At 36.9% G+C, this 17,206-nt stretch overlaps 1 protein-coding gene across 1 annotated transcript in view; it reads right to left on the reverse strand.

The window, feature by feature from the left end:
- The window catches only part of OCA2 (OCA2 melanosomal transmembrane protein), a 161,083-nt gene that overhangs the window by 67,431 nt on the left and 76,446 nt on the right, over positions 1-17,206 (reverse strand). The window contains exons 15-17 of the mRNA XM_030951234.1: positions 12,371-12,518; positions 10,871-10,928; positions 9,361-9,469 (exon numbers count right to left, since the gene is read on the reverse strand). Of these exons, the coding sequence (XP_030807094.1) occupies positions 9,361-9,469; positions 10,871-10,928; positions 12,371-12,518 (315 nt within the window). The remainder of the gene's footprint in view (positions 1-9,360; positions 9,470-10,870; positions 10,929-12,370; positions 12,519-17,206) is intronic.

A 17,206-nucleotide genomic window follows, 5' to 3' on the forward strand; every position in this document is an offset into this window, starting at 1 on the left:
TGCCCATTAGGAAATCTGAGGCAGGGAAGGAAGCACAATCAACAGCCTGAAGAGCTGACTTTTGAGGAAAAAATTAAAGAATCCAGAATACTTAGCTCAAAAAATAAGATGACTTAAGAAGTCCTGACAAATCTTTGGGTTAATACCAGGCTTCCCCGAAGGGCAGAGAGCAACACATTTGTGTCAGCATTAGTGGGTAGGACAAGAAAGAGTGAAAAGAAGATGTTAATAGCAGTGACAATGATTCAGGCAACACAATATTCAGGGTCACACATTTAAAGTGGTTGAGAAATATATATTTTTTTAATATCTAGACTAGCTTTTGCCAGATGGAAATATAATACTCTGATCTGCAAACAAATGGGAGGGACACACTGATTTTTTATGTTTTTCTTACAGTATGATTTTAGTTTTCTGTGCTTTTTAAAATTCTTTGTCATTGTAGCTTGAGAATGTATGCCAGTACTTCATGTAGTGTCGTGTAATTGTAATGTAGTATATGTTTCATCATCTCCTTATACAAGCTTATAAAAATATTGGGGTGAAAAAGTTAAATCAAAGACATAAGTCCAACAGTGCTTGCTTTACACATAGAATATGTTTCACTATAATGAAAATGTTCCATATTTTGGTTTATTCAAACTTTGGTTTATTTTATCAGGAATCCCTGAAAATATACATTCTGAAATCTTGCTGAATATTTCTAAGAAGTGCTTGCTGTCCACTGGTAAGTGCTCTTTTATCTTTAATACTATTTTTTTAAATATAAAGTTACCTTCTCACAAAGCAACTTGCTGGTCTTTTGAGCAGTCTCTTTTCACAGGCTCAGTTTCATGGAAGTCATTTTATGTTCTTTGCTATTTTTCACACCATAGGTTAAGGCAACTCCTTGGGGGACAGAACAGTGGAGGTGACAGTCCAAGACTTGCACCGCATCAGTAAAGACTTGGTACAATACAAGAGGAATAAAAGGATAGGGAAAAAAACGGTGGAAGCTATAACCTCGTGCAAGGCAAAAGAAGCAGGATCCTATGCTGATACAAGGTAATTATACAATAAAAACCGGAAGCATTGCATAAAACAAGGTAAAGAACTGACTGCTCTGTGATCCCAGATCATCCCATGTGCCTTAGGAAAGGATGTGCTGGACTTTGTTGAATAGCTGTAATAGCAGGAAGTCAGAATGTGAAACCATATTCACCATTGCATTGTAATGCCAACACCTAGCTTCATTAACTCTCCAAACACAATTTTATAGATGAGGCAGGATGGCTCTCAAAACAGAACACTGTAAGAAAGAAACCTGGTTAGACATTTCTACAGCTGGGCACTCCATCTCCAGAGATGAGCTGACAGATATATAGCTGTCTATATCACACCAGTCTGTAAGTCTGAAAAATTACAGAGTACTCTCAGTAAAGGTCACTGCAAACAAACACACTCTATTGCCATAGCCTTATTGACTCTAGTGAACAAAAAATAATTTGAAGAGCTGGATAAAGGAAAGGTCGGCTTCTCTAGAAGCCAGCAATAAAGATCAAAGGCTACACTAGCAGATACAACTGTTACCAGTCCTTGGTTTTTTTCTTGTCAAGTGTGTGGGCAGCTGCATGCACAGGGGGTATTGTATAATGCATGCATGATTATCTATTATTAATGACAACCGTGACATTTCAAGGCAGAATTTTTGAAAACTATCCTAAAATAAATTAAGACTGCAAGGATCATGGAAAACAGGTCTCTTGTATTTTCACAAGCAAGGTGTTATGCTGACAGGGTAACTAACATCTGGACCAGACTTTCTGAGTCCAAGTCAGCGCTGACTGCATTGATGTATCTTCGTTCCCATTCTCATGATTAAAATATTATCATCAAATTTATTTTTAACTCATGTTCATGTATACTCTACCAGGAATGCTTTCAACATGACTATGAACCAAAGATGTATGAAGTCTCTGCGATAGAATGATGTCCATTCTCATTTTTAATAAACAGTTTGCATTTTCACAGTGCAATCAAGTGAAAATGCCACATATCAGAAGCCAGCAGGTCAGTCCCATGCAGAGCTCTTCTTGACCTTAGTGTAAAAGTACTAGACCACCTAAACCAACACCACCACATGCCATGATAGATAACAGAGTAAATGGATGAAGCACAGGCAGGGACATTAAGAACACTAAACAAGGACAAATATATCAAACTCCACTGGAAATGGTAGCTGATGACACCTGGGGAAAAGGGTTGCAAGCAGCCCCAGCAAGTGCATCTACAAGGATCTGGAAGAGTCTCCAGAAAAGCCTGAAGACTTTGAAAGAGGACAGCTTAAAATGTTGGCTCTAATGTTATTATGTCTTTCTACCTTGTACTGGATGCTCTTATCAGAGGCTACCAACACATTGCTTTATTTACCATTGTCAGATCAGCAATTAAAGAAATAATTTTAGTCATGGAAAGCAGCATTACAGCTTCATTTAGGTGGAGCATTGATGGAAAATGGTAAAGGAAGAAAGAAATTGCCACAGACAAGACTCCCTGAGTACCTGCAGCTAACAGAAATACATAAGACAATAAAAAAGATCCAGGTTTATCAGTAACTCAGCTGTGAGTAAAGCTATGAGATTGTCAAAACCCACTTTAGGGGTAACAAAAAGCACAAGAAAAAAAAAGCATATAATATACATCACACCTCATAAATTAAAATCAGGTATAATGTAGAGCTGAAAACCAAATTTGAATAAGTAGTGTGAAGCTTCAGAAAATATATTAAAATGGGCTCAAGTGAACTCAAGCACAGGAAGTACAAAACCATCAACACCAACACTATTTACATCTTGGCAAAGAAGAGGAAGACACCCCTAACATGTCATCTCATCCTGGAAAAAAACTCAAGTTATCATCACTGTGTTGTGACTCCTTCCAGCCTAAATGTGTGATGCTTAGCACCCTGGAGAACTTCAAAGGGAGACCCTAACAACAGGGGATAAAAGGGAGATTATACTGGGATTATTCTTTTGGGTTTTGAGTGGATTTTTGGATGGAGGGGTTTGGGTTGGGTTTTTTTTGGGCGGGAAGGAGGAGAAGTTGTTTGGTTGCTTGGTTGGTTTTTTACAACAGTCTATATTGCATATTGTTAATGAGGTGGGGATTTTTGTATTGATTAGATATATTAGACTCTAAGTGTTTGCATTATCAAAACATGAACAATAACTGCTTGCTTTGGTTGCACTGGTTACAACTTTTAACTTTTTACTGATAACAAATTCTCAGCTCCAGATAAAGGAGATATTCCCTTTTTTGCCCAGAATATCACAAGCTTAAGAAGACCACAGAGACTTTGAGAACAGGAGCCTTCCACCATGTACAGAGAAGGCAATCCAAATGTTTTGGAGGCCAAAGCCATTTACTTTACTGAAATATGTGAAGGAGTTTCCAGGCAACTACAGATTATTCAGGGTGGTATTTTTAGCTCTACAGAAAAGGTCCACAAATGTTTCATCCCAAGCTTTGCATCTGTTTGCCTAGTTTATCAAGTTGTGTTAGAAAGCTTTCCAAAATAATGAAACAAAATGTAAATTAAAATGGGGGGAGGAGGGGAAGAGAGACAAAGAAAAGAAAATTGTCATTGTGACAGCTTTAAATGCAGTTGACAATAAAGTATCATTTGAGCCATTACTTAGGAGTCAACACCTACAAGCTTTTATCAGCTAAAACTGATTCATTTCCTAGTCCTGGCTAATTTCTAGATAAATGTTAGCTTTAGTGACAAATTAAAGACCAAATGTGCACTTTTCACAATGAGGATATAGTGACATAGGAAGTGAAATATAAGATGTGCTAAACTTAATGTCACTCTTGGTATCTGGCCTACGCTTTCTTAAATCTAGATGGTTCACCAGTTTTTATATCTGTCTGTCTCAACAGGATTTTTTGTTTTCTTAGACATTAAAAAATTATACATCAGCTTATTAAACTGGTATATGGTTTTTGTCAGATATTTTATGAAACAACTCCTCAATAACACTGAGTAGTTCTATAATAAACATTTCATCTTAACTATTGCACAAATTAACCTGAAACAAAACAGGTTTATATAAGCACCTTCTTTTTTTCTTCCTCTCCATTGGGACAAACATGTTTTTTAAGTAATTTTTTCTGTTTCTGCAAATATAATTTTATTGTTTGTAAACAAATGTCATATTTATGCAATTCCACCATCATACAGAATATTGGCAGAACATAGTTCAATCTATTTATCACTGATAAGATATGGGAAAAATGTTCCAGAATAAAATTTCAAGGTACAGAATTAAGAGCCTTTGACGTCAACACCCCTCTCATGCTAATGGGATCTGTCCACACCTTTCTCAACTCTGCGCTCCACTACAGGGATATGTAAATCTTTTGGATCTGAGGAATTCTGCTGCACTCTGGGATACAGGATCTTTCTTACAGGCCTGTGGGGGAGAGGTTCAAGTTTAAAAGCACTTTCACCATTCTAAGAAGCTTCTTGGCCCAAGTTCAAATGCACATACATAGCCTACCCGGGGGCCCACATAAAAGCTGGGGTGGGGAGTGAGGGAAGTTTATTCGAGTTCTTCTTGAGCAGCTTCCTAGGATGCATCTTCAGAACAAAACCACACAGACTACATTTAATTCCCTTGTGGAATACCGGAGATTTTTAATTTACATAATCACATAATTTAGTCAAAGATCCCTAAGTTAAAGACTTCTGCCATTGGTTACAGCATTGCAACTCCTGCAAGCTTTTACACACACACATACTGACCCCATAGATCAGTCTCAAAGCTGTTAGCAAAGAATCATTCCTGCAGTGAGCTTCTGATTCAAATGTTACAGAAAATAAGTGGATTAAGATAGTTGGTAAAATCTCAGTAGGCTGCAGTAATGGAGAACTGGCATCATTGTTTCTAAGTAAATATTGGTATGAAATTCCACACATTCTGTGATGAAAAAACAAACGTAAGCAAGTTTGTGAGGTTCTCTAGGACTGTGCAGTCCTCTCTTCCTCACTAAGCAAGCTACCTGATAAGTGTCACTCAGTTTCAACTCCATGATATTATTGGTTCATCTGTGTAAATTACAGTGTAAACTGAAAATTGAGCATGTCCACTGAAACATATGAAGATCCAAAGTAGGATGAAAATCAAAATCATGTAAAGAGGAGAAACTTTAAATCCTATTCACTTCCCTGAATTTGAGAAGTGACTCCTCTCTCCAGTAAAGACAAAATTTTTGTTATAATTTGCATAATAGTCTCTGTAGACATAATGGAGGGAAGCGGAATGTTCAACTGAGGCCCTTTCCCATTGGGATATTTAATTTCTCATATAAATGTGAACAAATTTTCTGTTTTATTGACTCACTTCCATAATTTACTGGTATTCAAAGGAGTGACAACAAAACAAGAGTCTTCCATATCTACACCAACTGAGTACATTTCTCCTTTAATGCTCTGGCAATAAAATTAAGAGACGTCTCCACAACATGGCCTACCAAAAAAACAGAAGTCAGTTTACATTAAATGAAAACAGTTACTTTCCTACTTCTCCACTATTTCAATCACAGTTTTAAAATGTTTCAAAGATGCAAGATACAACTAATTGCCATAAACAACAAAAAGAGATCTTCAGACCCTCACCAATAGCTGTAGCAGAATTTGCAGACTAAGTCCACGGTCAGAAGTTAAATCACATCAATAAAGACGACTGGACAAAGTTTTGCAAGAGAAAGAAGTCTCATCAAACAAGATGACCTTTGTTTGTAAATATTGAGGAATTTTAGCTTTAGTGCAAGAATGATGGGGGAAATTCAGATCTGGGATGTTTGCCTGACTGGAGTGATGTAGAATATTGACTGTACACCTTGTCCTAGTGCCCAGAATGGTCATAGTGATCATGTTAGTTACTTGAATGTTCCTAAAGTTGGTTATAAGTTCCTAAATTTGGGGAGTTTGATAACACTGCTTTGGTTAATCATACCAAAGATGAAACCAGGCTGAGTCACAGCTGTTGACTTCCTCCACTGATTAGTGACACCCCCAAAGATTATTCTGAGGGCAGATGAAGGTAATTAGCTTAAATATTGATGTCTGAAGGATCACAGATGCCCATGGCACCAAAAATACCAGAATGGGCTCAGACAGTAACATTGAGACACCACTCCTCTGTACAAGTGAAAAAAAAATTCCAAGACAGCTCCCTCCAATGAGCAAATGGCAGTCCTTAATTATGGAAGAATTCAGTGAATCCAAAAGATCTCTCCCTGTCCCCTTGCTTAAATAATTCATCAAAGGAACATGAGAAAAGCCATGGATGGTAACATCATAGGTTCACCTGTGCAAGAGTTGTGTCTTTAAAAGGAAAAATGGTGGTGATAAGGCAGGAATTAATATACAAATAAGGCAAAACCTTTATTGTATTTCTCCTGGCAGTCCATCCCTGCTTCCAGCAGCCAAAATTGAGGCAGCATCTCCTCTCTGAAACAGGAACTATCTCATCTCTTTACTCTTGGGTTTTCACCTTGTTCCTTGAATATGAGACCAATAGAGTTTGTTGCAACCTCTTAAAGGAGAAGAAAACATTCCCATGTCTCAGAAACTAGTGAGCCTGGCCCTGGGAAAGAGGTGTCCAGAGGTAGAAGAGAGCAAGAGTGAGGGGGTCTGCAAGAGCAGGCTGCCTGCATTGCATGCAGAAAGTGCAGAGAGGCAGGCAAAAGCAGGGCCTCAGAGATAATGGGTCCCTCTTCACAGATACTAGAAGGAACTGCACAAAGTTCACAGCAGCTCAGCAACTCATTGAACTGACTAAAACCAAATCAAAGATAAAGCAGCTTCCCCACAGGAGAAGAAGGAATCGAGCTATAAATTGATTTTGGTATTTTTTCTGACCCAGTCATTTTGAGAGCTCCCTTCAAAAAATCTGGCTTAAAATTTCAGCAAAATCTTGCTTTATATTCCTTTTTAAATCTTTTTGGGACATATTAATATAGTCCAAAGCTCTAGACATGCCTGCCTAAAAGATAAAGTCAAAATAGTAGCCAGGTACAATCCTCAAAGGGGCTTTAATTTCATCCTTTGTCATCTTTTCTCAGATGTTTTAATAATGCTTTATCAATAAAATAAAATCTCATGGGACCAAATGAAAGTAATGTAGGAGTCTTACAGTTTTTAGTATCTGGGTTTTTTTAAGTCTCAGTACTAATCTTTTATTAACATAGATATTGCATAGAATTACACTAAATAAATTAATGAACAGGCACAAGAAAACTGAATAGGAAAGAGTTCTGCATTTCAAAAGGCAGCTAAGTATTCAAATTTTATTATTTAAATTAAAATGTCAGTACCTTCAAATTATATTAATGATTCCATGTTCATAATGAAAAAATTGTATCAAGACTTGGGACCGATACAGAATTTAAAAATCCTTCTAATTCTCTGTACCAACTGCAATTTAAAGTTATTAGATTTCTAACATTTCAGCATCTGTATAAACCATTATTCTGGTAGAAAATTAAACACTGAACTGCAATTTTTATGAGAAAAACATATTGAGCAAATTTACCCAAGCCAACAGAGTACAAGATGAAGTGTACATTAGGAAGTATATTTCCATGCTTTGGAAGACTAAAATCCATAAAGCCTCACAGCAGTACTACTTCAGTAATGATAAATAAGTGACAGCTATCATCAAGATAGTGAAATTCAGGAAACAAAAATGAGAACCTGTAAATTATGGGACCTGTAAACTTATCAGTAGAAGTTTACAGGTTCAATTGCTTTTCAGTAGAAATTATGTGTATGCTTTAGTAACATTTATTCATTAATATGACAGGTTTGCCATGAATGCAGAACGTGGAGAAATTATACAGAACACATACAGCGCTTATTTACTTTCAAAGTTGTTATTCAGCTACTGAACAGAAACCTATACTGCCAAACATTCCATATATTTTCATTTATTTTACTGGCATAAAGCAGGACAAACAAAAAATATCAATAGTTACTATGTTTCCTCTAGCATTGACTCCAACTCCATTGCAGTGTTGAAAAAAAATTCTTACCAGGAGCATACGCAACTAGTGCTGTTTAGTCTTTAATGACTGTCTGGCTTTTCAAAAACATTTAGAGATGTTAATTCAAGAAGTTCTACATGGTTCAGTGCCACTTATCTGAGACACAAAAGTAAGAGTGTAAATTGATTTCTTAAATTGTCAATACAAAGGCCTTTCTTATGTCTTCAGCCACCGTGGCTTCAAATGCATTCAAATATTTTCAGCTTCTGCATTTTCCCAGACCTGATTAACGTAGCACATTTTTCTGTTATAATACAGCATTTTACCTTTTAACTTCTTGACAGTAATCTTCATGGGCTGAAATTGCCCATTGGCATGGCAAATAGTCTGTCAGCAGCAGATATGGAAGGTCTTGCTTACAACCTGATCACCACTGTAGAGCTATAACTGGCTCTATATCTTGCACAGTAAAAATAATTGTCAATGTAATATCTGTGTATATGATTATTGATTTATTCATTATCAGCTATTCCTCTTCAAGACTGCTCCATCTTTCAGCCACTGAGATAAAATACCTAGTGTGTAAATTCAGATTGCATGAAAAAAAAGTATTTGAAATTCTGTAATCTTGAAGAGCTCAGCAGCCAAAAAAAATTTTTCTTTTTTTATTGGTCAATGTATAGGTAGGTTATATGACTGGTGATTTTACTATTTATGACTATGATTTGGTTCTGTTTTCAGGTTATGTGGAGCTTTTTCTCATAGAGATATACAACTACCTGTATAAAAACCTCCACATATAGATCTATATATATAAATTACACACAGAGCTACTTTCATTTCACCCATGTCCTCCAGTTTTTATTTTTGGAAATGAATTATTATGGTTATAAAGTAATGGAGACTGTAAATTATACAAAGAGCTTTCTATACTTAAGGAATGATGCCAAACTGCTTCTTTGTTCTCCCATGGAGTGATTATCTTCTGATCTCCCTGATGTATCTTGGTCATTCACTCAAACAGTGCAAATGATGCCAAGGTCAAATTTGCTCGTTCTGTAATGTTTAGCCAGCTCATTAGTATTGGAAATCCTGAAAATGAAGTCATGAGCACTCTCTGTTACTCCTGCTGGAGTAACTGGGACATGACTGAATTTTTAAAACCTGCTCTTCTCTTCCCAAAGAAATTGCTGCTTAACCTGGTAAAATTATGAGGACAGAAACATCTGAAAAAAAGGCTTTCTGAAAAGACCAAGTCTCAGAAAGATATGGCTGTCATTTTTTCAGTGAGATTGCTTATTTTACTTAGAACAAAACTAGGAAACTTACCAAGATCTAGGTAGATGCCTGGAACAAATGAGTTGAGAAAAAACATAAGAATAACACATCCCAGCACTGTCAGACATTTGATGAGCAGAATTTTGTCTGTTACTCTGTGCTGGAGACAGACAAGAAAATAAAATTAGCAATTGTATTAAAGAAGAAGCTATGTATTATGCACAGAGTTCAGAAAAGCATGTGTGAAGTGCAAACTGCTGTTCCTGTATTGTGTATTCCTCTTCAGCATAAAAGACAGAAGTACCTGAACAGTTTTTATAGGTGTGCATCTTACGCATACCTATAAAAAAGCATGAACATGTGGTCCAAAAGGCTTTAAGAGATACAAGTATCTAGCACCTGCTGCATAGATTCAGCTGTACTCAGGCACCCTCTTCACAACTTCAGTCCAGAGGGTGAAGCAGGGTTGAAATTCAACTCATAGCAAAGAGGGCATTCTGAGCACTCTGTGGTTTTGTGATCTGGGACAAAATCACCCTTCTTTTTTCAGGTGTGCTTTGAAAATCTATAAACCACTCGAGAGCTCAAACTTTCACACTTCCTGTACAGCTCTCATGTAATTGCCAAAGCCCTTCAGCTCTACAGAGTTTGTACACGTCTGTGCCCAGCTCCTGCTTCACTGTGTCAATCTCCTTGTGTCCTCAGCCCCCACACCCAGTGCTTTCCGTTGTGTCCCTGATTTCACTACCGCTCCAGGGAATCACTTTCTCCCAGACTGAGTTCGTCTCTTGTTTCACGTAGTTTAAAGCTCTACTAAAATACAACAAGTCTCTGTTCCTTAACAAGTTTGTCTCTTATCCAATGCCTTGAAACAAGTGTAAAGAAAATCTGTTGGGTTTGGTCTGGGTTGGTGTGACACCTAGGACAGTGTTCTCCCAGATGAGGACTTGCACCCCAAGGAGTCCAATCAAGGACCTGAGCTCTCAGACACAGGCCTGATTCATTAGTGATGCCAGTGAGGTAGAAAGATTGTGACACTTTGATAATTAAATTTAGGAGACATTAATCCCACTACAGAGTCTCCATCTTCTCAGTTTCAGCATAAAGACTTAAGCAGTGCTAGTGTGTGCACAGCTAAGAGAACAGGATTTATCAAGTGGTTTATCCCTACTTGAATAATAAAAGCAGTAGTGTCACCAAAATGCATTAAATGCATTGGGTACATTAGGAGGAGTGTACTCTATTATCATTCACCATGACTACAATTTGTTAACATCTCCTGAGCCTTTCTAGCTATGGATTAAAAAGTTAAGAAAACACTGCTGAAACATTACTTCATTCTTTAAGTTATAGTTTTCTAAGGAACAAAAGTACAAAACCTCACCATGTGGTTCAGTAACCTTGTCTGACCAAGAAGCCAACCACCCTGGCTGCTAACTTTTTGGGTATCAAATTAGCTACTAAGTTAGCTAATAAATTTCCATTAGATTTAAAGCATTATCTCTCTATAAAGGCATAGCTTCATTTACATGAATACTGGAAAAAAATGATATCTACTTACATTTTTCTGAAGTTCCTGTATATTTGTTTCCCAGTTTTTATCTTCTTGTGAAATTTGTCTGAAAGAAAATGACACCTACTTTTTTCCAGAGTGAAATCAGAGCTCAGCCAAGAGTGCTGGAATAAATCCCTCTCATCACATATAGATCACCTCTTTCCTAGTGTGGAGTAATAACCCATACCACAAAGGAGTCGTGGCCTTCTTACATCCAGCAGCAAAATTCCCATGAGCATTCACTTCAGACTCTACTTTTGTAAAAAGCTCCACTAATATACAAACCTTCTGTTTATTAAGAAAGCCACAGGCTGAGAAGGAGCTGGACTCCAGAGTATGGACCTCAGTATAGGGTCTGGCTATCTGCAGTGTGTAGTTCCCTTAACAGTTTCAGGAGCTGGTGTGTGTGTCCCACTGTGATAAAACAAGGGTCGTGTGCTAACATCAGCAAGTCAGAACACACATGTTGCACATTTGCATTTTATAATGAAGTTTTTAAGATTCATATAACTTCACTGTGTTATCGGCGCAGTCAGGCCTCCAGCAAAAAGCCTTGGGCTTTGCAGTTCAGGAGCTCTGTTGTTAATGCTAATGAATTTTTACATTGCTGTAAACATGCTGTGCTGGAGGAATCCCGATTTTCAAGATTAAATACATGATTTTTATTTGTAAGTCAGTAGGGTCCTCTTTACAATATCATAAACTCTGAGAATCTTAAAATCTTTTGAAAAGGAGGCGATTTTAACAGCCTTATTTGTCTTGAAGTATTAATACTCTCACTCAATTCAAAATACACAATATCAGCAAAAATTATGTAAACAGTCTTATTATTGGAATTGTTCAAGAAATCATATTTACATTTTCTTGCTCAAATTCTTTAACAAAATTATTAATTAAAATTAATTATTCCAATTTCACTTTAGGAAATTGGAATTAACATCCAAAATATTTATCATTGTTATTTTCAATCCTCAAATTCCATGGCATAATATCTGTTTTTACTAGAATCTAAACAAAACAAGGTCATTATTCTTTTTGTCATAGTTTATGTAAACTTCTTTTCTATACATAAAAATATGTCTGCCCTCAGATTCACCATGAAATTTTAATTATGAAATAATTGTAAACCACAGCAATTCACTGGTGAAATATTTTTCAAACACAACCATTCACTGCAGAGAATTCGAAATTTTCAGTAAAAAAAAAGAAACTCCAGCATCTTACTGTACTGAAGCCACAACTGTAAGGAAAAGTGTAGTTATATATTTGTGATCTTTTTAAACCGAAAGCTGCCTGAAATTTCTAGGCCTTTAATTTTGGGCCATATTGACAAATATGTTTTCCAGGCCTTACACACCAGTTTTGTCCTAAAATAGTTTGTTTTACTAAGGCTGAGAGTAGCTGTTCATATCTGCCCCAACATCCATCTCATCAAGACTGAGCTAGGAATGCAGGTCCTGTGAAGGTCCCTGAAAGGGGAGGTTGGACAAGCTGATCCTTGTTTACCTGTGAAACGTCCTCAGCTTCTTCCTCAGGAGCATCTCCAGAGTCAGCACCTTCTGCATCAAGAGGCATTTCACAGCAGTCTCCTCTCTGCTGGCTGGGTTGATGCGCTGAGCTGTCAGCCTCCAAACATAGATCTCATGTTTCAGCTCTGAAAAGAAGCAAAATTGCATCAATGTGAAGTCCAAAACGTACGAAATCAGAGATGGGCAAAATATGTGTAATGTGCTCTGGACTCAAAGCTGTTAAAGTTATTGGGATGGTTTCCCAGCACATTTCCACTCAGGGAGCTGCTTTTGTCATTCATTTTGCAGAGTTGAAGTGAACGAAAAATAAATAGAAATTTATCAATTTTTTAAATAAGTGAACCACAAAGTCTTTTTTTAAAGAAAAATAAGTACTGTCTTCAAATGCTTGCAAACATCTTCAATAAGCTTAAGGGTAAAATTGTAGCCCATTCATTTTCTAACAGAAAACAAGCAGTCAGTATACATTATTATACTGCTAAGAGACCTCACCAGTTCCCTGTGTAGTCAGGAATTTTAGCAAATGCTTCTTCACAGTATTCAAAATATACAGCATGTTTCCCTTCACTCTGTGCTCATACAAGCAATTTTATCTATGTAAGGCAAAAGTGAAATATGGCACTGTTATATGGAATAACATTCAATAGTATTTTAAAGGTTTCCTAAGAGGATTTAATTCTTAGGCACTGAAAATATGTGCAAACACAGCAACCATCAGTTTCCTGCTGACCTGGATGATATCTGATCTTGTGTAAGTTCAGACAGACTGATTAACACGTCAAAATCAGACTCCAGAATATTCTCAGAAATTTCAATCCTTTTTGATTATTTTTTTCCCTGTACCATTGAGGCCTTGGAGAATGACCAAAAAACATGTGTTCCTGTTCAAGAAGGGTGTTAATCTGGGCATGCCAAAAAACCCTTTGAATTTTACAGAAAACCACTAAATAAATAAAATCAGAATATTCATTCAGAAATAGTCTGTGCAAACGTTTCCTGTTGAAGCAATGGGATGTTTCCTCACCCTTTTTTTCTGTTCCACTCAAATTTCATGTCATTGAAGACAATATGTCAAGAATCCAAGGTTTTATACTTCAAGATCCCTGTTCAATCAGCAAGTTGCTGTTGTTCAGAAAATGGATGTGTAACTCTTTACATCATGTAAACAAGCAATAAGAATTATTTAAACAAAAATATTTAGTTACATAAGAAAAATTTAAACATATTTTGATGTAGGCCGTGATGTTAACATTTTATGGTGCAACCCTCTAGAGGGTGATGATATCTGCTATCAAACATGTTCAATTCCCCAGTTTCCTTTACAACTATTCATAATGATAATGCAGAGTGAATCTTATAAAGATTGACCATGAGAAGGAATTAGACTCAACAAAACTCAAACATTAATAACAAAAGTGTATCCAGAGTCTGAATGGTTGACACTGAAGAAAGGGATTTGAATAGCAATTGACATACATCTTCTATGGTTTGCGTCTATAGATCTGCACACATCTGTCAAAGTGGTAATGCTTGCCTAAATTTTACAGTGTAAGACCACAAATACACATTCACACTGTCAAAAGACAGTTTATACCTCAGACATAGATTCCAAAAATATGCCAAATCAACCCCTTTCCTTTGTAATATATTTGGTGATTCTTGCCAGAAGCATAATCTGGAACAAAATTATATTACAATACAGATAGGTCTTGCTTATCAAAGGATCCACATGACTTCTGGCCATCATTTATTTTTGCATCAACATTTGTGACACACACAGATATAACAGCAGTAATTTTCCACTCACAGAGAGGGAAAAAAATGCCTTTTTGTACTGCATTCTTATATGATTTTTGAGTGAATATGACTGCAGCTTTGAAACTGTCATCAGTCCAAGGGAAAGAGTGGGCTTTGTCTTTTCCTCTGGCAAATGCTCATGAAGCATGAGCAACCAGTTTGCAGTTCTAGTTCCCTACAGTTTGTCTTTTCTGCAACAACTTTTCTGATGACATCTGCTCATCCTGCATTTCTCTCCATCTTTTCCAAGTGAAATTACACCAAGGGTTTAGCTGATAGAGGGAAGTTGAATCATGCACCACCTGAATGAGATGCAAGTACTCCACAGTTATTTTCATACAGAGAATCTCTATCTTCTCTCCTTCAGAAAGAGGCAGCTATCATCCCTGTATCAGTGCCACAAACAAATCCACAGAATGGAAAGCAGCATGACTTGTGTTGCAGATTCCTGTTCCACATCTGAAATGCCCTGGGGCTAATCTCCAGGTTGAGCAAAGTTGGACTGGTGCTTTGTGAACTATGTTAAAAAATATATACGTGTCTTCACATGGCTTTGATCGTGCCTTTATGTACAGCAAGTGCATGCTTGATTTTTCAGTCATTGGTTTTCCAAACCTCCCAAGGATGTGAACATCTGACCTGCTGTGGAGTTAAACTTCAGAGCAAACTGTACTTGGAAAATCGTAACAGTTGATACATCTTCTATACCACAATCCCTGTTGCAGTAATGATTTGTGCAGAGTTTTTCTAGGTAATCTCACAGAATGTTTCTCCTACTTCTCTTTTATGAACACTCTTATTGTTAATAGCCCATTGTGGCATCAGGTGATATGTATTTATTAGAAGTAGTGCTTTTTTTGAAGGAAAAATAATGCAGAACCTTGAAGTCAGCAACAACAATTAACATGGCCAAAGTCCTTCAGGCCTTGCTATACTTCTCCCATTTCGTAACTGCAAAACCATTTAGGCAGCAACTCCCAGAGTCTGGGACCATCTGATATATTATGACATATTGTGTTACACACAGACAGGGGCTTAATGCAACCACAGAGTCTTATCAATCACTTTGAAATTATGGCCAAGACAGCACAAGGGCAGCATTTGGCTGCCACTGAACAGAATCACAGGATACTCTCACACTTGTTTCTCCATGTCCAGAAGTTCCTGTTCCCCCCTCAGATGAGATCTAATAGTTATATTACACCAGAGTGAGCTCTCTCCACTCACTTGTCCAGCCCAATGTGCAGGGTTTCTGCAGGGTTAGCTTTATGGTGGATCAGCCTTCTATCCAATGTAACCTCCCACTGTCAGGTCTATTGCCAGTAACTGACATGATGAGTCTGTAGCACAGCAGTTTCTCATTAAAGCAGCTAAATTAACATTTGACTGCAACCATAGCACCAGTAGCCAAAGTGATAGAAGCAAAGCTGCTTAGTATGCAGTGATATGGAGTACAAAAAGACAGGAGGGCTGCAGCTCAGCTCAGAGAATTCAGCTCATTATGATAACTAAAAGCTTTGTGAATGCCATACATTCATAAAGCCCACAAGGCAAAACAGCAATATAGCTAGCATTCTTATTTCCAACAAGAAAATAGAAAAAACTCCATTTCTAACAAGAAAATATTAATTTTTGGCTTAGTTATAGGATCAAATAAAGGCTCCTGAAACATGTAAACCCTATGCTGCTAATCTGTTCTGACTTTGTTGTTGATCATATTTTGCCCTGGAAACCACAAACATTACATCCTGGACCCATTGAGTTTAACAAAATTTTAGCTGTTGACCCGGACTATGACAGTTTAGATAAAATTTCTTAATTTTAGAAAATATTCTTTATTTGAAAACTGCATATTATTTCTGCAATCTGACAATTAATAGTCAGATTAATTTTCACTTGAATAACCACATATTCCCTCCCATCCAGCTGCCAATAACAAAGAAGATATCCTCAAAAACTGAGTGTAATTAACTCCCAGTCTCAGAATCTGAAAAGGCCAGTTTGGTTAATTGAAGATACTCAGAAAAGCATGACCAACCTTGATGAGATGATAAGAATTATTATTAAATGACAATTTTCAACTTGCACGTGAACTAACTACATAAACTATCTTTTTGCAAGCAACACAAGTTTGCACTGCTGGGCTGTATCTAACAGCATTCAAAGTATGTTCATCTGAATATTTGTTTCTTTTTTTTTTCCACATGTTACCGTAGCTTACCTATTTTCAGTAAAGCAATTGTTTTTCATAGCAAAATTCTCAGAATGAGAATATTTCTGTTTAAATGTTAACTGTAAAGCAAATTAAATATCATGAATTCTAGCTTAACTAGTGATAGTAATACCTATAACTTTTTATTATGTAACTGATCTACTAAGCATTATTAGATGGTGTCATCTCCATTTTGTAAGTGCAGAAACTAAATCAAAAATTTGAAACCAATGAGTAGAAAAAATTCACCTTGAGGGATATTCCAGCTCAAACACTTATACCTCTCTCCTAGAGGCAGCACACCCCAACAGGACACACGCATGAGGATCTTAATCTAGAAAAAACAACAAAAAAACCAAACCAAACAAACAAAAAACCCCCCCCTGGAATATTCTTGTTTTTATTCCTTTGAATAGTGCAGTGGTCAATAGTGGATAAAGGTAAGCATAGGTATAAATTTTACCAGGTCTTCAAAACTACATCAAAACATGTTTTGCCTTATTCAGCTAAATACATGCAAAGGAACACAAGAAATGTGCACAATGCTGCATAAAGAAGTACAGAGAATTTATATAAGCTTTTCAACTCAGCGTGACATCTGAGGCCCCATTTGGTCATAAAGGCACCTAATGCCAGCTCAGCTACCCAGCATGGGACTGCATCCATCACATAGGAATTACAGGGCATCCTCATCCTGCAGCAGAGCAGCTGGAGCCTGGGCAGAAAATCACAAAGTTCATCATTTCAAACACCTAAATTACTCACCAGGAGTCATCTTCTAAGCAAACTGGAGCAGACTGCAGC

Source organism: Camarhynchus parvulus, chromosome 1 (assembly GCF_901933205.1).
Source record: "Camarhynchus parvulus chromosome 1, STF_HiC, whole genome shotgun sequence".
NCBI classification, from domain to species: domain Eukaryota; kingdom Metazoa; phylum Chordata; class Aves; order Passeriformes; family Thraupidae; genus Camarhynchus; species Camarhynchus parvulus.